The sequence below is a fragment of the Oncorhynchus mykiss genome, chromosome 17 (genome assembly GCF_057628025.1).
Source record: "Oncorhynchus mykiss isolate SJ-2025 chromosome 17, ASM5762802v1, whole genome shotgun sequence".
Lineage (NCBI taxonomy): Eukaryota > Metazoa > Chordata > Actinopteri > Salmoniformes > Salmonidae > Oncorhynchus > Oncorhynchus mykiss.
Genome location: NC_143038.1, coordinates 67,552,181 through 67,574,078, shown reverse-complemented (window position 1 = coordinate 67,574,078; position 21,898 = coordinate 67,552,181). Strand labels below are relative to the sequence as shown.

The 21,898-nt window shown below is 43.1% G+C and overlaps 1 protein-coding gene and 1 long non-coding RNA gene across 2 annotated transcripts; both read right to left on the bottom strand.

Annotated features, from left to right (window-relative positions):
* Positions 1–14,579: 14,579 nt before the first annotated feature.
* Positions 14,580–19,422, bottom strand: LOC110494747 (uncharacterized). Its single transcript, XM_021570079.3, has 2 exons — positions 18,745–19,422; positions 14,580–18,315 (listed from the first exon to the last, which is right to left on the bottom strand). The coding sequence occupies exons 1-2, from the start codon at positions 18,923–18,925 to the stop codon at positions 17,399–17,401; spliced, it is 1,098 nt and encodes a 365-aa protein (XP_021425754.1). The 5' UTR covers positions 18,926–19,422; the 3' UTR covers positions 14,580–17,398.
* A 106-nt stretch (positions 19,423–19,528) lies between these two features.
* LOC149976486 (uncharacterized) lies at positions 19,529–21,117 on the bottom strand. Its single transcript, XR_016488087.1, has 2 exons — positions 20,830–21,117; positions 19,529–20,635 (listed from the first exon to the last, which is right to left on the bottom strand). It is a non-coding gene; the product is annotated as an uncharacterized LOC149976486 (long non-coding RNA).
* Positions 21,118–21,898: the final 781 nt, after the last annotated feature.

The window sequence follows — 21,898 nt, the reverse complement described above, 5'->3', positions numbered from 1 at the left end:
TGCCTGGGAGGGCATAGGCCCACTCCCTGGGGATCCAGGCCCAGCCAGTCAGAATGAGTTTTTCCCACAAAATAGTTTTATTACAGACAGAAATATTTCTCAGTTTCGTCCGGGTGGCTGGTCTCAGACGATCCCGCAGGTGAAGAAGCCGGATGTGGAGGTCCTGGGCTGGCGGGGTTACAGTGGTATGTAGTTGTGAGGTCAGTTGGGCTATCTACATGTACGCTATTGTCACAAGACGCAGGCCTCCTTACTGTCCCTAGAATTTCTAAGCAAACAGCTGGAGGTAGGTCTTTCTCCTATAGAGCTCCATTATATGGAATGGTCTGCTTATCCATGTGAGAGACGCAAACTCGGTCTCAACCTTTAAGTCTTTACTGAAGACTCATCTCTTCAGTAGGTCCTATGATTGAGTGTAGTCTGGCCCAGGGGTGTGAAGGTGAACGGAAAGGCACTGGAGCGACAAACCGCCCTTGCTGTCTCTGCCTGGTCGGTTCCCCTCTCTCCACTGGGATTCTCTGCCTCAAACCCTATTACAGGGGCTGGGTCACTGGCTTACTGGTGCTCTTCCATGCCATCCCTAGGAGGGGTGCGTCACTTGAGTGGGTTGAGTCCCTGACGTGATCTTCCTGTCCGGGTTGGCGCCCTCCTCGGGTTCGTGCCGTGGGGGAGATCTTCGTGGGCTTTACTTGGCCTTGTCTCAGGATAGTAGGTTGGTAGTTGAAGATATCCCTCTAGTGGTGTGGGGGCTGTACTTTGGCAAAGTGGGTGGGGTTATATCCTGCCTGGTTGGCCCTGTCCAAAGGTATCGTCTGACGGGGCCACAGTGTCTCCCGACCCCTCCTGTCTCAGCCTCCAGTATTTATGCTGCAATAGTTTATGTGTCGGGGGGCTAGGGTCAGTCTGTTATATCTGGACTATTTCTCCTGTCTTATCTGGTGTCCTGTGTGAATTTAAGTATGCTCCCTCTAATTCTCTCTTTTTTTTCTCTCTTTCTCTCTTTCTCTCAGAGGACCTGAGCCCTGGGACCATGCCTCAGAACTACCTGGCCTGATGACTCCTTGCTGTCCCCAGTCCACCTGCTCATGCTGTGGCTCCAGTTTCAACTGTTGTGCTTGCGGCTATGGAACCCTGACCTGTTCACTGGACGTGCAACCTTGTCCCAGACCTGCTGTTTTGGAACCTCTCTCTACTGCACCTGCTGTCTCTAACTCTGAATGATCGGCTATGAAAAGCCAACTGACATTTACTCCTGAGGTGCTGACCTGTTGCACCCTCTACAACCACTGTGATTATTATTATCTGACCCTGCTGGTCATCTATGAACGTTTGAACATCTTGGCCATGTTCTGTTATAATCTCCACCCGGCACAGCCAGAAGAGGACTGGCCACCCCTCAGAGCCTGGTTCCTCTCTAGGTTCCTGCCTTTCTAGGGAGTTTTACCTAGCCACTTCTACACCTGCATTGCTTGCTGTTTGGGGTTTTAGAGGCTGGGTTTCTGTACAGCACTTTGTGACCTTTGCTGATGTAAAAAGAGCTTTATAAATACATTTGATTGATTGATACTGCCAAATTCTCTAAAATGACTTTGGAGGCGGCTTATGGGAGAAATTAACATTCAATTCTCTGTCAATAGCTCTGGTGGGCATTCCTGCAGTCAGCATGCCAATTGCACATTTCCTCAAAACTTGAGACATCTGTGGCATTGTGTTGTGTTAGAAAACTGCACATTTTGTGCAACTTGTCCCCAGCACAAACTCTGAATCCCAAATAAACCCCTGGCACTAGATTGGATATGTGAGGGTAACCCATTCACAGATGCTAACTAACTTTAGCGACTATTGAAGGTTCTATGTTCTTCTGGCCGGGGGAGTTTTGTTAAGAGCTGCAAGAACGTGCTCTGACTGTTAAAACACATTGCTTGGTTGTGGAAACATCTGGAACGTATCTTTCATATCAGCAAGACATTTTCCAAAAATCTGAAGGTTAAATTACTACACACCTTTATAGGGTTCCCGCACTGTCATGTGTCCATGTTACAGTGGTTGTTTATAGACAGAAGGCCGAGGCGTAGGCCTACCTGTGCTAATTAGCTATTTACGTCTCAGAACACCTGTGTGGAAACGGAAGACGGACGACAAACATGTTGTCACTGAAAAAAGTAGGCTGCAACTGTTTTAAAACCAGTTAACACAGTGTACAGTAAGTGTATATTTTGAATTTGTGAAATTATTTTTGATGTGATATGAATGTAGAGGGCTTAATGTTTCTAAACCCATACTGCAATTGGGAATTGATTCATGTTTAGATGGAGTATTTGGCTGTTTTGGCTACCAGAGCCAATTAGCCTCTAAACTGAACATGAATGTTAACATGAATGTCAACTGAATGTTGACTCCTTGGACTATAAGGAGTAACATTATGTAGGCTCATTTAGTCGATTAATGGGCTAAGGTGCAGGTAGCTCCATCTTGATTTGATTGGGGATTCAGCTTCTCTGTGGTGACTACTGTGGCTTCTCTGTGGTGACTACTGTGGCTTCTCTGTGGTGGTTACTGTGGCTTCTCTGTGGTGGCTACTGTGGCTTCTCTGCGGTGGCTACTGTGGCTTCTCTGCGGTGGCTACTGTGGCTTCTCTGTGGTGGTTACTGTGGCTTCTCTGTGGTGGTTACTGCAGCTTCTCTGCGGTGGCTACTGTGGCTTCTCTGTGGTGGCTACTGTGGCTTCTCTGTGGTGGTTACTGTGGCTTCTCTGTGGTGGCTACTGCGGCTTCTCTGTGGTGGCTACTGCGGCTTCTCTGTGGTGGTTACTGTGGCTTCTCTGTGGTGGTTACTGCGGCTTCTCTGCGGTGGTTACTGTGGCTTCTCTGTGGTGGTTACTGTGGCTTCTCTGTGGTGGTTACTGTGGCGGTTACTGTGGCTTCTCTGTGGTGGCTACTGTGGCTTCTCTGTGGTGGCTACTGTGGCTTCTCTGTGGTGGTTACTGTGGCTTCTCTGTGGTGGTTACTGTGGCTTCTCTGTGGTGGTTACTGTGGCTTCTCTGTGGTGGCTACTGTGGCTTCTCTGTGGTGGCTGCGGTGGCTTCTCTGTGGTGGCTACAGCTTACCTCTAGGTTCAGGATAGTTAATTTGTGTTCCAACAAACTAGGCTTTAATTTGAACCGCTGTCAGATAATAATGCACACTAGCACTATTCAATCTAGAGAGCTGAGCTGTGCTTTTTAGGTGTATGGAGGAGGAAACACAAAACAATTTCGACAAGGTAATCAATTACTAGTTTATTAAAAAATAACATTTAGTACACAATGATACAACACTGTACAGTAATGTGTGTGGGAGCAGCAGTGTCCCAGAATAGACTGTGGGGAAGAGACTGGAGGAATGTCGATGGAGTTAGACGGCCTACTGTAGTAGCCTCAGTCCTGAGAGGTGATAAAGGCCCTGTCTTGTGACAACCCCATAGCCCCTATTGCCCAAGACACTTGGCCTAAGTGATGGGGGGCTGTAAGGTGTTGAAAGCGTTCCACAGGGATGTTGGCCCATGTTGACTCTAATGCTTGTTTGATATACTCAGTGCAGACAGTGTCTTCAGAAAGTGTTCACACCCCTTGACTTTTTCTTCATTTTGTTGTTACAGCCTGAATTTAAAATGGATTAAATTGAGATGCCGTGTCACTGGCCTACACACAATACCCAACAACGTCAAAGTGGAATTATGTATTTTGAATCTTATGTCTTGAGTCAGTAAGTATTCAAACCCTTTGTTATGGCAAATGAGTTCAGGAGAAAACATTTGCTTAATTAACAAGTCATATAATAAGTTGCATGGATTCACCCTGTGTGCAATAATAGTGTTTAACATGATTATTTAATGACTGCCTTATCTCTGTAGCCCACACATACTGTAAGGTCCCTTGGTCGAGCAGTGAATTTCCAATGCCTTGCAAAGAACGGCACCTTTTATTGGTAGATGGGTAAAAAATGGTAAAGCTGACATTGAATATCCCTTTGAGCATGGTAAAGGTATTAATTACACTTTTGTGGTGTATCAATACCAGTCACTACAAAGATACAGGCATCCTTCCTAACTCAGTTGCTGGAGAGTAAGGAAACCGCTCAGGGATTTCACCATGAGACCAATGGTGACATTAAAACTGTCACCGAGTTTAATGGCTGTGATAGGAGAAAACTGAGGATGGATCAACAACATTGTAGTTACTCCGCAATACTAACCTAAATGACAGATTGAAAAGAAGGAAGCCTGTACAGAATAAAAAATATTCCAAAACATGCATCTTGTTTGATATAAGACACTAAAGTAAAACTTTAAAAAATGTGGCTAAGAAATTCACTTTATGTCCTGAAGCATTATATTTGTGGCAGGTCTAACACAACATCACTGAGTACCACTCTTCAGATTTGTAAGCATGGTGGTGGCTGCATCTTGTTATGGGTATGCTTGTCTTCAGCAAGTAGTAGGGAGTTTAGGACAAAAATAAATGGAATGAAGCTAAGCACAGGCAAAATCCTTGAGGAAAACCTGGTTCAGACTGCTTTCCACCAGGCACTGGGAGACAAATTCACGTTTCAGCAGGACAATAACTTAAAACACAAGGCCAAATCTACACTGGAGTTGCTTTCTAAGAAAACCGTAAATCTTCCTGAGTGGCCTAGTTACAGTTGACTTAAATCTGCTTGAAAATCTATGGCAAGACTTGAAAACAACCAACTTGACAGAGCTTGAAGAATTTGAAAAAGAATAATGTGCAAATATTGTGTATTTAGCCAAGTTATTGGCATTGTGGATTTGTTCCTTGTGTTATTATTTTTCTATTAGTTCTTTTTTTTTCCTTTGCAATTTTGGGACGGGACTGACCATAAGTAAGCATTTCACTGTTAGTCTACACCTGCTTTTATGAAACATGACAACATGAACTACATTTGATATAAACTTGTAAGGGACAGACTTAGATTACATTTCAAGTTAAGTTTTTATGTAATGTGCACAAGTACAGTGAAATGCAGTAATCAATATCAGTAGTACTTTAAAATAAAGTAAATTAGAACAAAAACATGACAAATAGAAATAAAAACATAAGAAAGTAAATAAGCTATATACAGGGTCATGTAATAACTTGTTGGTAAACGTAATAAAATATTGACAGGTAAACGTAATTACCTTTCCCGCTAAATGGAATGTTATTACATTAACTGGTGAGTAAACACTTTTTTAAAATTAATTTCAACCAATCATATAATAACAAACCAAAATCAATGTTTTATGTACTACTTCCCTCAATTGGGATGCACATACCACCCACTGCCAATTACAACACAAACTCCTGCACATCATACTGGAATACTCATACAATACACTCACAGCATTCATTGAAATGTACACACACACACACACACACACACTTGGGTAACACTTTACTTTATTAAATCAAGCTTATTATTATGTTGTTATCTGGTGGTTATTACTTTTTCAACCAATCATGTAATATCCAAGATCAATGTCTTTGTGTGTTAGTTCCCTTACTTTGATGGACATGGAATAGTTCAAAGAAGAAAGAAAAAAAGGCTCAAGCAAACGCTCAAAGTATTTTGAACAATTTCAAACCTGGATGACAGATCTGGCTGGCACCTGTGCAATTGGTGTCATTTTAACATGTTGAGTAAACTTGTCTGAAACCTGAAGACTGGCATTAGCTCCACAATCTAGAACCTTGGCTTCAGCTCAGCAGAGGCTATCAAAGTCTTGTGCTGTGCAGAACTAACCCAGCAACCACCCAAGCTCAATTCATCCAGATAGTTCTACTATAAAATAATTGATAATAATGTTTTGAAGATTACATATGATTGATGTTTAATCTGGTATGATTTTATGATGACTGATACTGAAACATGAATGAAGGGGATTATGAATGATGTCATAACGGTGTTATCAATGGAAATGTATACTTCCTTTGGTGTTGCCAAAATAACTGGTATATACTGGTATATATACCCAGGACCCACACATACAGACTCAACCTGCATTACAAACACACACGCACTTACAGGAACACACAGGCATGTGACAACACACACACACACACACACAGGCAACATTTTATTTCAAAATAAAAGTCTTATTGTATAACTGAAACATGTTTTTTGTTGTCACCCTAGCCAACTCTATGAAACACCAAACCCAGAAAAGGCTTGTAAGCATAACAGGGTCAGCCTGTGCCCTTGTAGCAGTTAAGGGGCGAAGTGCCTAAGTCATGGTCACCAAGGCAGAATGGGATAGCACCTGAAAAGTGATGTAGGTGTTATGCAACTTATCAAACTAAAGATTTGTGTAAACTCCCTGTGCTAATGCCTACGTAAAAGCTGAACAGGGCAACAGTCTTGTGGCCTGCAGTAGACCTATGCTAGACACCAGTCTGTCCCATTGGTGTTCTGACCTGGATAGGTATCTATAAAGGAGGTGAAATGGGTAGTTCTGTAAACCATGCTATATTTGAGACTATACATTGTTTGGAGTGTGGCGTAAAACAATCTTATATTACGATGTGGTAAGATCAAGCTCTGTAAGCATATGAAACATTTAATAAATAAGTTATATTGTTGAATAACATTCAGAAACAGAGTTACCTTTATTCACAAAGGACATTTAAATATATCCGGAATTTGATTTGGTGAAACGGTGAAAATAGATGATAAACACAATATACAGACAGAATGTATCGACAAAGAATTGACGAATCCGCACATTATAAACAGCAAAACCTCACAGGTGGTGAGGACATGTTAAATAATCATTCCCATCAAGTGACGTCCCCGGGACAAACCGGGAACTAGACAAAAACCTCCAGGGGAACATGACACAACGTCTCAAGAAAGTCCTAAAAACATCCATGGGGACGTCCCCGGGACCAACCGGGAACTAGACAAAAACCTCCAGAGGAACATGACACAACGTCTCAAGAAAGTCCTAAAAACATCCATGGGGACATCCCCGGGACAAACCGGGAACTAGACAAAAACCTCCAGGGGAACATGACACAACGTCTCAAGAAAGTCCTAAAAACATCCATGGGGACACCCCCGGGACCAACCGGGAACTAGACAAAAACCTCCAGGGGAACATGGCACAACGTCTCAAGAAAGTCCTAAAAACATCCATGGGGACATCCCCGGGACCAACCGGGAACTAGACAAAAACCTCCAGGGGACCATTCTAACTCATTACTGTTCACAGTGAACTATTGGAGATTACATGTTTAATACTAGGACCTTATATATATATACAGTATATATACACAGCATCTAAAGTGCTTTTAATTCCAGGAGAAGCATTGATCTGGGTCTGACCAAAATGTCTGTTTCACTTCCAAACAATGGGCCACAGATCTTTGCTATAGTGAACATACAGGTAACTGCAAAATGAAAGGAAACACCAATATAAAATATCGTAATAGGGTATTGGGCCACCACGAGCCAGAACAACTTTAATGCACATTGGCATAGATGTTACAAGTGTCTGGAACTCTATTGGAGGGATGTGACACCATACTTCCACAAGAAAATCCATAATATGGTGTTTTGTCGATGGTGGTGCTGTCTCAGGCGGTGCTCCAGAATCTCCCATAAGTGTTCAATTGGGTTGAGATCTGGTGAATGAGACAGCCATGGAAAATGGTTTCAATTGTTTTCATGCTCATCAAACCATTCACTGAACACTCCTGCTCTGTGGATGGGGGCATCGCCATGGTAGCCAAAATAATGGCCTGACCAGCATTTTTCACATGACCCTAAGCATGATGGTATGTTAATTGGGTAATGAACTCAGGAACCACACCTGTGTGGAAGCACCTGCTTTCAATATACTTTGTATTGCTCATTTACTGAAGTATTTCCATTAAATTGAATCAAATTTTATTGGTCACATACACATGTTTAGCAGATGTTATTGCGGGTGTAGCGAAATGGTTGTGTTCCTAGCTCCAACAGTGCTGTAATATCGCAAAGTTGCTTAGGATCAACACAGTTATACTGAACAAAAATATAAACGCAACATGTGTTGGTCCCATATTTCTATTCGCACAATTTCTCTAATTTCTCTAAAATTTTGAGCACAAATTTGTGAAGCAACTGCATTAGTGAGCATTTCTTCCTAGTTTCGAAGCGATACTTTTCTGTGTGCTGCCACTCGTCAAAAACCCAGATTCTGGTTCATGGACGAACATGCCATTTTATCCCTTGTTTGTTTTTATTTATCCTCCTGAGCAGTAAGCGCAGTTCAAGATCTTCTAATTTGTAGAGACTTGTTTGCTTCTGAAGCTAGTTAAATCCTTAAGTAGCGTTGAAGTGTTATTGTTTATTAGTTTACTCCAATTAGGGGAAGGGTGGTAGGGATTGCGAGGAATAATAAAGAAACATATATATACGTATGCATGTTTATATATGTGGGTATGTATATATAAATATATATATTTACACCAAAAATATATGGTGGGTTGGAAATGATGCAGAGAATTACATTGATGGAAGCTACAATCAGCAATATTAAAGCTGATCCATCCTGTAAAATGTTTTAATAAAATACAAATAAATAAACTGCGTCGAATTTTGGCAGGCAAGAAAATCCTCCTCCCCTTCTAATTTCCCTAATTTTGTGGCTAGAGTCAAATACTTTCTATAGAACAAACTTAATAATAATAATAATTCATAATTCATGTGTGTGTGTTATATTAAACAGAGGGAGTAAAATGTAGGCAAGAAATAAACATTTCAGAACAACTACTAGTCCACATATGTCAGAGTCAAGGCCCGCGGGCCACATCCGGCCCGCAAGAAGGTTTTTTACGGCCCCTGGGATGATCTTGATTTATTATTAGAACCGGCCCGCAGCAAGCCGGCAGCCCGCAGATCTTTTACACGCACCAATACTACATTTCCCACAATGCAAAGGTGACGCACCGAGCAGTAGGCTGCTTCATTTCAATATTTATTGGCACAGCAGTCGTCAGCATCACAGTAAAATTAACTTTCAGATACCCATCAAAAATGGCAAAACGGAAGGTGGATACTGAGAACCGGGGGTTTCAAACAAGGTGGGAGTCGGAGTATATGTTCACGAAGGTAGCTGGAAAACCTGTGTGTCTTCTGTGTGGAGAAAGTGTGGCGGTACTGAAAGAGTATAATCTGAGACGACATTATGAAACGAAACACGCGGACAAAAACAAGAATATGGACATGGAACAAAGGCTACAAAAGGCAGAGGAATTAAAACGAGGCCTCAAATCTCGACAGGCTCTGTTCAAAAAAGCCAAATCACAAGGCCAGGCTGCTGTCAAGGCCAGTTTTATTTTGGCAGAAGAGATCGCTAAATCAGCCCGGCCATTTACGGAGGGGGATTTCATCAAAAACTGCATGATTAAAGTTTGTGACGAAGTTTGCCCAGAAAAAAGGCAACTCTTTTTAAATGTGAGTCTGAGCAGAAACACCATTGCCGAGAGAGTAGACCAGTTGTCCATCAATCTAAAAGAGCAGCTTGTGAAAAAGGGAAAAGATTTTATTGCATATTCCTTGGCTGTGGATGAGAGCACCGACATTTCTGACATTGCCCAGTTGTCAATTTTCATCCGCGGAGTGGACTCCAACCTAAGCGTGACAGAGGAGTTTTTGGCTTTACGTCCTATGCATGGCACAACTACGGGGCATGATTTGTATGAAGAGGTGTCAAGATGTGTAAATGAGATGGAGCTGCCTTGGGAAAAACTTGTGGGTTTGACAACCGACGGAGCACCTGCGATGTGTGGACACAGGAGCGGACTGGTGGCGAAGATACGGGAAAAGATGCAAGAGGAAAACGCGACAGGTGAGCTGACAGCTTATCATTGTATCATACACCAGGAAGCGTTGTGCGGTAAAGCCTTGAAAATGGAGCATGTAATGAGCATCATCACGCGCACAGTTAACTTTATCAGAGCCAAAGGTTTGAATCACCGCCAGTTCAAGGCATTTCTGACGGAGTTAGAAACGGAGCATGGTGATTTGCCTTATCACACAGAGGTGCGATGGCTAAGCCAGGGAAAGGTGCTTCAAAGATGTTTCGAGCTTCGTGAGGAGATTTGTCTGTTCTTGGACAGCAAAGGGAAAGACACAACACAACTCCGAGACGAAATGTTTCTGTGTGAAATGGCTTTTCTGTGTGACATTACGAGTCATCTGAATGCAATAAACTTGCAGCTGCAGGGTCGGGATCGTGTCATCTCTGATATGTACAGTACAGTGAAGGCATTTAAAACCAAACTGACTCTGTGGGAGACGCAGATGCGGAAAGAAAATTTGAGCCACTTTCCCAGCTGCCAGACCATGAAAGAGAAGCTCTCTACCAGTGCGTTCCCGAGCACACAGTTGGCTGATAAAATAGGTATGCTTGCCGCTGACTTTCGACGCCGATTTGCTGACTTTGAAGCACAAAAAAGCAGGTTGGAACTGCTCGGTAACCCATTTGCTGTTGACGTGGAAAGCTCACCACCAAACCTCCAAATGGAGTTGATTGACCTCCAATGCAATGATGCACTGAGGGCAAAATATGCGGCAGTGGGTGCTGCGGAGTTCGCCCGTTTCCTCCCCGGCACAATGCCCCAGCTGCGCATCCAGGCTGCTCAAACGTTGTCTATGTTTGGCAGCACATACCTGTGTGAACAACTGTTTTCTTTGATGAACCTGAACAAAACATCACACAGAAGTCGACTTACTGCTGAACACCTCCACTCAATTCTGAGGATTTCTTCAGCTCAGAGCCTTACCCCGAACATTGATGAACTTGTGGAAAAGATGGGACACCACCAAGTATCACCCTCAACCTCAAACAAGTGAACATTACTGTGCAATCACATATTTAGAGTTTTTACTCAGTTCAAGTTTAAAAGTTAAAATTTAATATTTGTTTTCACTGCATGTTACTTCTCCTTAAACAAAGTGTTGTTTTTGATTAATAGATTTTTGCACTTTATTTTTTTGTATTTCAATCCAATTATATTTTAAAAATATTTCAGTTGAGTGGATGATAGAAAATTGCTATTATTGTTTTTTCTTTGAAGTAAATTTAGCCCACTTTTGCTAAAATAGAAAATATAGTCTACTGATGGTGCCTTGAATACCGGTTTCTTTCATTTAATGTTCATGTTATGGGGATATTTATATAAAGGAAATTTGTCTTTTGTGTCTGTTGAAAATTAAAGATTACTGACAGAGCCATAAGAAAATATTGCTTTATTTATCTGATCATATTGTAATATATTTGTTAGGTTTTCAGTAGGTTCAATTAGGTTCAGTAGACTATATGCGTCATTTAAAAATTTTTCAATGAACATTCGAACAGTCCGGCCCTCGTCTTGTAGCTGATTTTTTTATTTGGCCCTCCGTCCATTTGACTTTGACACCCCTGTACTAGTCGAATAAGACATGGGAGAGATGACGAATTTTGGTAAAGAGATTTATTTATAGCCTAATACACTTGAAACAAATAGCCAAACCGAAAACTGCAGACATTACTAGTGCCTCCCGCGATCAAACCGACATTAAAAAAAATAATGAAACCTAAAGTGATAAGAAATCTCAACTAGTAAGCAAGTCGTAGCAATGAAGGAGTGAGTGCGAGTTCACGCGAAGAGAGTGGGTGGTGGGGTTATTCTGGCAGGGGGGAGATTTTCGGCAGCTGATACTTCACATTTATACATCAGGTGAAATATGTCTCATTTTTCTGTGGTGGAACGCAACTGCGACGTGAGCAAAAGTACGCATTGCTCCAAAAAATCCGACTCCGCCCATGCTCACACGTGGTTCGACGGAGTGACGTCTGTACAGCCCATTATAACACACGTCATACCATCGTCGACATCTAAACGCAGATACGGGGGCAGGTTAGCTAGCTAACATTAATTCATATTTCAAATAAGATATCTACAGAAGATCTGAGGACGTTTTATCCTCGCTAGCTGTCTACTGTTACTAACCTGGCAATGGAATCCCATTTCTGTGCAGTTTGCGTCTCAGTTGATCATTCGCTCTTTCCCTGTATTACAGTATTTCCTCCTTGTATTTTAATATGGTCTCATATCTATTGGGCAACTGACATCAACCGTTCGGTCAAATATACATTTAGAAACTGTATCTTCGTCATGTCGAGAGCCGCTGGCAGGGCACAACAAACCATACTTTGTAAAATAAGAACGAATGTGACACAATCAGAAAAAGTTAGTTACCGTAAGTACTTAAGGACATGGGGCAGCTGAAATCAAATAATTGTATCATCCATCCGAGACAAATCAATCAGCATATGGAAAATATATCTATTTGATACACCGAGACATTTATTCCAGCATGTGCGAGGTACTTATACTCTGAATCCCAAAATCAACCCCTAGTCCCTCAACGTTTTATCTCAATCTCTTCATTCAAAGACTCAATCATGGACACTCTTACTGACAGTTGTGGCTGCTTTGTATGATGTATTGTTGTCTCTACCTTCTTGACCTCTGCTGTTGACTTTGCCCAATAATGTTTGTACCATGTTTTTGTGTTGCTACCATGTTGTTTTGCTACCATGCTGTGTTGTCATGTTTTGCTGCCTTATGTTAGGTCTCGCATTATGTAGTGTTGTGTCTGTCTCGTTGTGATGTGGTTTGTCCTATATTTTATACAGTATTTTTGCCTTTTGGTACAATCTAAGATAAATGCCCTCAATCTCACACAAATTATCAAGGAACCTACCAGGTACAACCTTAAAATCGGTAACCACCTCTTAGATATCATCCTGACCAATTTGCCCTCTAAATACATCTCTGCTGTCTTCAACCAGGATCTCAGCGATCACTGCCTCATTGCCTGCGTGTGTAATGGGTCCGCGGTCAAACGACCACCCCTCATCACTGTCAAACGCTCACTAAAAGACTTCAGAGAGCAGGCCTTTCTAATCAACAAGGCCCAGGTAAACTGGAACACCTCTCAGTTAGTGTTCAGTGTGTCAAATCGGAGGGCCTCTGTATATATCAATGATGTCGCTCTTGCGGCTGGTGATTCTCTGATCCACCTCTACGCAGACGACACCATTCTGTATACATCTGGCCCTTATTTGTACACTGTGCTAACAAACCTCCAAACGAGCTTCAATGCCAAACAACACTCCTTCCGTGGCCTCCAACTGCTTTTAAATGCTAGTAAAACTAAGTGCATGCTCTTCAACCGATTGCTGTCCGCACCCTCCCTCCGGACTAGCATCACTACTCTGGATGGTTCTGACCTAGAATATGTGGACAACTACCTAGGTGTCTGGTTAGACTGTAAACTCTCCTTCCAGACTCACATTAAGCATCTCCAATCCAAAATTAAATCTAGAATCGGCTTCCTATTTCGCAACAAAGGCTCCTTCACTCACGCTGCTAAACATCCCCTTGTAGAACTGACTATCCTACCGATCCTTGACTTCGGCGATGTTATTTACAAAATAGCCTCCAACACTCTACTCAGCAAACTGGATTTAGTTTATCATAGTGCCATCCGTTTTATCACCAAAGCCCCATATACCACCCACCACTGCGACCTGTATGCTCTCGTTGGCTGGCCCTCGATACATATCTGTCGCCAAACCCACTGGCTCCAGGTCATCTATAGGTGTAAAGTGCCGCCTTATCTCAGCTCACTGGTCACCATAGCAACACCCATCTGTAGCACGCTAGTCCCCAAAGCCAACACTTACTTTGGTCGCCTTTCCTTCCAGTTCTCTGCTGCCAATGACTGGAACAAATTGCAAAAATCTCAAGCTAGAATCTTATATCTCCCTCTCCAATTAAGCATCAGCTGTCAGAGCAGCTTACCGATCACTGTACCTGTACACAGCCAATCTCTAAATAGACTACCTCATCCCCATATTATTACTTACCCTCTTGCTCTTTTGCACCCCTACTTGCACATCATCATCTGCATATCTATCACTCCAGTGTTAATGCTAAATTGTAATTATTTTTCACCTCTAGGGCCTATTTATTACCTTACCTCCCTACTCTTCTACATTTGCACACACTGTACATAGATTTTTCTATTTTTATTTTGTGTTATTGACTGTACGTTTGTTTGTGTGTGTAAATGTTGTTTTTGTCGCACTGCTTTGCTTTATCTTGGCCAGGTCGCAGTTGTAAATTCTAGGTCGCAGGTGTTCTCAACTGGCCTACCTGGTTAAATAAAGGTGTTCTCTACTAGCCTACCTGGTTAAATAAAGGTGAAATAAACATAAATAAAAAAGGCCATCATTGTAAATAAGAATTGGTTCTTAACTGAGTTGCCTAGTTAAATAATGATTACATGATAATAAAAACCGTAGATAGGTGTGGGTAGTTTCTTGATTTGGGATTTAGGGACTCTGCTGTGTCGGTGAAGTTGTTTTAACTGTACATTTAGGTTCAGTCGGAATTGATTTGTTCACTTGAACGGCTAATAATCATGCAAACAAACATCTTATTCTAGTGCCGGCCATCTCTCGGCCTGTATGCCCATATATGGAGAAAAGAACAAAGACAGCATGGTCAGTTACTAGTTTATTAAAAAATAACATTTAGTACACAATGATACAACACTGTACAGTAATGTGTGTGGGAGCAGCAGTGTCCCAGAATAGACTGTGGGGAAGAGACTGGAGGGATGTCGATCGAGTTAGACGGCCTACTGTAGTAGCCTCAGTCCTGAGAGGTGATAAAGGCCCTGTCTTGTGACAACCCCATAGCCCCTATTGCCCAAGACACTTGGCCTAAGTGATGGGGGCTGTGGTTTGTATCTGGTATGGGCCATAGGCCTACTGCTTGTTCATGAGCATTGGTCTCAGCTCGGCATTTAATACTCCTGGATTAAATGCTTTCACAATATACACTAAAGTGCTTTTTATTCCAGGAGAAACCTTGATTAGGGTCTGAAAAAAATGTATTTTACACTTGCAAACAACTGGCCACCATTACTAGATATTTAGTATAGTGAATATATGTGCAGCAGCAACCTAGCTCAGGACCAATCCTCTTGAAACAAGCAGCACAGACACATACAGGGTAAAATACTGTACGACTCAGCTGAGGAATCGGTCTTTCCCTGCACCGTGTTGGTTAAATTTCTGTAGTAATGCAGGTCTTAGAGGACACACAATCCCTATCCGCATCAGAGGTGGGGGATAGATAGTGGTCATACACAGAATGATCATCACCAACGTCAAATGTATCTTGCAGAATAGCAGTCTCGGTGTTGACTCCTCTGTGACAATAGTATGTTATTGTATCAGTTACAAGTTGACTGAAATTCAGGGGGCAGTATACAGTTCTGCAACCGTGACTAATGCCTTGATCAGACTGACAGCACCATTGCATATCATTTTGCGTTGCTACGCAAACACACTGAACGCGTATCTCTACCATACAATTTGACGCATACGTTGGATATATCCAACGCATGCACCACACAGAACGCGTATCTCTACCATACAATTTGATGCATACGTTGGATATATCCAACGCATGCACCACACTGAACGCGTATCTCTACCATACAATTTGATGCATACGTTGGATATATCCAACGCATGCACCACACTGAACGCGTATCTCTACCATACAATTTGATGCATACGTTGGATATATCCAACGCATGCACCACACAGAACGCACTACAATGCAGCGTTCTATTGGAAATGTATGTATACTGAACAAAAATATAACAAAAATAAGTGTCAGTCCCATGTTTCATGAGCGGAAATAAAAGATGCCAGAAATGTTTCATATACACAAAAAGCGTATTTCTCTCAAATGTTTTGCACAAATTTGTTTACATCCCTGTATGGAGCATTTCTTGTTTGCCAAGATAATCCATCCACCTGACAGGTGTGGAATATCAACAAGCTGATCTTGACACAGGTGCACCCTGTGCTGGGGACAACAAAAGGCCACTCTAAAATGTGCAGTTTTGTCACAACAGAATGCCACAGACATCTCAAGTTGAGGGAGCATGCAATTGGCATGCTGACTGCAGGAATGTCCACCAAAGCTGTTGCCAGAGAATTTAATGTTAATTTCTCTACCATAAGCCGCCTCAAGTCATTTTAGAGAATTTGGCAGTACGTCCAACCGGCCTCAGAACCGCAGATCAAGTGTAACCACGCCAGCCCTGAACCTCCACATCAGACTTCTTCACTTGCTGGATTGTCTGTGACCAGCCACCCGGACAGCTGATGAAACTAAGGGATATGTGTGTCTAAATTGTAATAAAGCACCTTTGTAGGAAAAACTCATTCTGACTGGCTGGCCTTGGCTCCCCAGTGGGTGGGCCTATGCCCTCCAAGGCCCAACCATGGCTGTGCCCGTGCCCATTCATGTGAAATCCATATATTAGGACATAATGAATTTATTTCAATTGACTGATTTCATTATATGAACTCAGTAAAATAGTTGAAATTGTTACGTTTATATTTTTGTTCAGAATACTTCTGGTGTACCAAAATGCAATGACGCTGTTGATGTGATTGAGGGAGAGGCAATGCTTCTTTAAAATTGAGTATATCAGGGAGGCTTTATGTGGCTAACCGTACAGAAACATAGAATACAGCAGGCAGGGCTATTGCTAACCGTAATGCCCACCCCTGACCTCACCCGAACTAACAATGGCTAATATGTCTACTTTATATCCATATTTGGAAACTCAAAGAATGGACAACTGTTTATAAACGATGCCCATACGGTTAGCCAGTGTTCATTAAAAAACACAAATAAAAACAGCTTACGAATTTCAGCCAGGTGATTCAGGAAATCAGATTTCAGGGTGTTAGAAGAGGCTGTGATATACTTTATCAAAAATAAATTAAATTCTAAAATAACCATTGCTTTTAGAAACTTGAAATTGGTGTAAATTGGCCCTGTGCAAATCATCTGGGGCAAGACCACGTATTGGAACGCTGCATTGTTGCAATCCTGAATGCACTCCGTTCAAGGCGCATAGCGGAAGACTTCATTATCATCATGCTATCAAGCTTATTACTAAAATACTAAATAATTAGGAAATACTAGCTAATAACTCAAATACAAAAAGAAAAAAATGGACATACTAAATTGACTATACTGCAATACAAATCCTATTGCATGAGAGATAGACTATGGCATGGAGAGAACTGTTACTTAGAGGAGAGATAAAAACATTCTAAGAAAGTCACAGAATAGCTCAGAGAGAGAGAGTGAGAAAAAAAACAAGCCTCGTCTTAGTGGCAGCAATTTTAGCTTTTTAAAAATGTCCCATAATCAGCAATTCATTCATATACCGAGACTCAGTCGTTCATTAACAACAAGAACAACCAGCGGTGGCGTCTCCCTCATCTCACTGCCCCGAGAAGTAGGTGCCCTCGCGGCTGTGGGTCTGGAGGTGACGTTTGATTTTGTCAGAGCGGCTGAAACACTTGCCACACACGGGGCAGCTGTAGGGTTTCTCTCCTGTGTGGATACGCATGTGGACCTTGAGATGGGCCATCTGGGTAAATCCTTTTCCACAGCTCTGGCAGCGGTACGGCTTCTCTCCAGTGTGACTCCTGGCGTGCTCCTGGAGCCTGCCGGAGGAGCTGCAGCACTTACCACACACCCCGCAGCGATACGGCTTTTCTCGGGTGTGCACCTGGACGTGGACATGCAGGTGTCCGACGTGGCTGAACGTCTCCCCGCACACCCTGCAGCAGAACGACGACACGTGCACCTGGAGAGGAGATTTTCCACACTCTGCGGCCGCGGTGGAATTAGCGCCCTGGTTGCCTAAGTGGGAGCCCTGACCTCTGCTCCCGCCGGCTCGTCCTTTAGCCGCCGACATCTGCCCTCCGTTCTCCACCCCAATGATGTCAATGTTCTCGTTGGAGCAGTTGGGGTTGACTGTGGCCAGGGGCTGCGGGCCGCTGTTGGATGAAGACGACGATGAGCCTCTGTGGGACCCTTCTGATTTGACGTGTCTGGATGAGCTTCTGGGACCAGGCTCCCTCTCTCTGTTCTCCACCGACGGGTTCTGGGGCAGGTTGGAGGAGTGGGGAGGGTCCTGGGGGTATTCGTTGCTGACGCGGGGAGGGGTGAACATGGACTCTGGGGTGCTGCAGGAGCCGTGGCCGCGAAGCTGATCGTCCCCCTGGCTGTACCTGAGCTCCCGTTTCTCCTTGATCAGGATGGGGATGCGCTCCTCATGGCCCATACTGGGGCTCCACTCCCGGCGGGGATGCTCGCTATCCTCCTCCTCCAATAGTGCCATGGACTGACGGTCTGGATGGAAGAGTGGGAGGGACGTGGCAGTCAGATATGATTTACGATCGCGGAAAAATACGATAACCTAAATTAATATAAACGTTATCACAGGAACCCGATTTCAGAAATTAATCAGCAAGGCTGATGCCTGAAATTCTAGTCTAAATCGCAACAACTAGCTAGCTAAGGAACAAAGGTGGCTAACTAGCTAGCTGAGTTAGCAACCGCTTACATTATTAGCTAATGTTAGCCTTCTGAAAAACATGAGTTACCTGGCTACTTCTCGAAGCGTTAATACAGGGTGTAATATATTTATATATATATAAAAAAAAACAAGGGCCCTTTCGCTAGTTACGCAGCTATGCATGCATACAACAGCACTTTAGTGACCAATTTGGTTTCCTAGCGTGCGGCTTCCGTGCTAATTTTAGCATGGTAGCTACTAACCTGGCCATATTTCAATCCCAGCGTCTCGAAGCCGACGTCTCAGATGGTCGTTCTCCCTCTCCCTGAGCGCAATCTCCTCTTGGTATTCCAAAATCGTGTCTTCGACGGATTTATAGATCTCCTGGGCAGCGAGCATAAGCCGCTCGGTCAAAAATACATTTAAAAACTGCAATTTAGTCATTTTCGGGCGTCGTAGCTAGCTACAAGAGCTCTCGCTATCATCCAAAATGGACCTAAAAGATGCTCTCGCTGATCACGTGATAAGGAATGCCCGCTGTTACCGTAATAATAGGAAAACGCGAGGCCCTAAATATGATAAGGCCAAACCCAAACAACATGTTCAGCTCTCAAGGAACGCTGAAAATGAATGCATTGTACACGTTAATCCATATGTTTCAGCACTGTACAGGGTGTTTATGTAGGTTTAAAAGGGCATGTTAATTTTGGGCACCTACCACAGGCTACAGAAGTGAATACCAATGAATGAGCTTTGAGTGGTATACCCAGGTGAATTTTGCATACAAAATACAGCCAACTCCTTATGCAGTGCCTGGAAAAGTGTTTACCATCTTCCCCACATTGAAATAACATATGAATCCTCTCATGATTTTTGGGCGTGTGCATCTAGAACACACCAAGTGACATGAGACTGTTTTGTATCGTCTGGTGCAATTAACCAATGTGCACTTATCAGGGGTTGACTGAATTTGCTTTTGAGCCCGAGCAAAAAAGCATCTTACCATGCAAGACCTGCCCAGCAATTAAGAGCCAAATATGATACAAGTTAGAGGTTGTAGCCTGTAAAAGAAAACAGGCTGTTTTACATCTTTAATGTAGTTTATGATTTGAGACAAAAGTACAGGGAAGAAAGGGAGGAGAAATTATATACACCACAGGAGGGTGGTGGCACCTTAATTGGTGAGGACGGGCTCGTGGTAATGGCTGGAGGGAAATGTGGGGATTGGTATCAATGTCACTCCATTCACTCCGGTCCAGACTTATATGAGCCGTTCTCCCCTCAGCCTCCACTGACATACACCTGAATGTAGGGGTTGGGGAGATGTGTCTTACAACTTTATTTATTTTTGCTGTCTTTTTCCCACATAACCTTTTCATCATCCCTCCTAGCTATCTTAAGACGAATGCATTAACTGTAAGTCGCTCTGGCTAAGTGCATCTTCTAAATGACTAAAATGTAAATATGAATGTAAATCCGTATACTGAATGCTATATATATATATTTTTTTTCACACACCCTTGACATCTTTGTGTTTCCTCTGCATGTGTACTTTGAGGTTCGACCTCTGGTTGAAACAGTGACCACAGACATTACAGAGGTAGGGTCTCTCGCCGGTGTGTATTAGCTGGTGTGTTTTTAACTTGCTGGTGGTAAGAAAACACTTTCCACACAACGTACAGCAGTGGGGTTTTTCCTGCGTATGAGCCATGCGTGTGTGCTGTTTCAAACGACTCATGTAACGGAAAGTCTTCCCACAGTCTTTACAAATAAACAATTTCTTTACAACCTGAATGACCAGAGGCGATATCTGATGAGATAAGACGACGGCTTGGTTCTGTGTGATTTGGAAAGGCTGTGCGGGCTGAGCCAGGAGAAGGGGTATGGGTAAGGAGGGTAAAGGCTTGGGCTGGATCTGGGGCAATGTTTTGGATGGGCCAAGATCATTGTCTTTGCTGCAACAGTGAGTGGTGGGTGTAGGCATCAATTCTGCTGTTCCAGTCTCTTGAAGCTGCTCTTCCCCCTGACTGGTCCTTGCTTCTTGCTTCTTCTCCTCAGTTTGTGAAACCTCCTTCCCCAGACTGGGGCTCGACTCCTGCTTCAGCTTTGGGGGAGCTACTGCTGCAGAGACAGTGCGGGTGATCTGTCGTAGACCTGCAGTTATGGATGGTTGACAAAATAACATCTTGGTAAAACAATTCTATAGCGGACGTGCGTGCACTGCGCATGTCACAACTCCCCCTAAACAGAACTACAGTAGCTAGTTCACACCCTGATATATTCTCTTTTAGATAGAAATATGGCTTCCATTTCCAATAATGAAATGTGCATTATTAGGTCCTACAAACCTCGTTTAACGTTCACTTTTCTCGGTCTGTTAGCATTAAACTGCTTCCGTAGAAATTCATTCTCTCTTTTTACGTAAGTGATCTCTGCTTGGTATTCTGCAAACGTTTCTTCTAACATTTTATATATATCCTGTGCAGCAGACGTTAATCGTTCAGTGAGAAACAAACTTAGCAACTCCAATTTGGCCATTTTTTTGCGAAAAGAAACGCACACTAGCTGCCAGCTAACGTTAGCTAGTTGTTTACGATTGAAAGTCTTCTTCTACGGTTCAGGGCGCACCCAACAACAATCAAGTTGGCGCATTATCGCCACCTTCTGGGACTGCAGTGAAACAAAGATAACAACAGCAAAGACAACAGTTTCTTTGAGACCAAGTCGACATTCTAAACTCAGCAAAAAAAAGAAACATCCCTTTTTCAGGACACTGTCTTTCAAGGATAATTCGTAAAAATCCAAATAACTTCACACTATTTCCCATGCTTGTTCAATGAACAATAAACAATTAATGAACATGCGCCTGTGGAACGGTAGGCAATTAAGGTCACAGTTGTGAAAACTTAGGACACTAAAGAGGCCTTTCTACTGACTCTGAAAAACACAAAATAAAAGATGCCCAAGGGTCCCTGCTCAGCTGCGTGAACGTGCCTTAGGCATGCTGCAAGGAGGCACGAGGACTGCAGATGTGGCCAGGGCAATAAATTGCAATGTCTGTACTGTGATACGCCTAAGACAGTTCTACAGGGAGACAGGACGGACAGCTGATCGTCCTCGCATTGGCAGACCATGTATAACACCTGGACAGGATTGGTACATCCACACATCACGCCTGTGGGACAGGTACAGGATGGCAACAACTGCCCGAGTTACACCAGGAACGCACAATCCCTCCATCAGTGCTCAGACTGTCTGCAATAGGCTGAGAGAGGCTGGACTGATGGCTTGTAGACCTGTTTTAAGGCAGGTCCTCACCAAACATGACCGGCAACAACATCGCCTATGGGCACAAACCCACCGTCGCTGGACCAGACAGGACTGGCAAAAAGTGCTCTTCACTGACGAGTAGAGGTT

Coding starts and splice junctions, on each gene's coding strand:
- LOC110494747 (XM_021570079.3), bottom strand. CDS start 18,925: ATGACTAAATTGCAGTTTTTAAATGTATTTTTGACCGAGCGGCTTATG. Junction 18,316..18,744: donor TGGGATTGAAATATGGCCAG/GTTAGTAGCTAC, acceptor TCTTCCATCCAG/ACCGTCAGTCCATGGCACTA.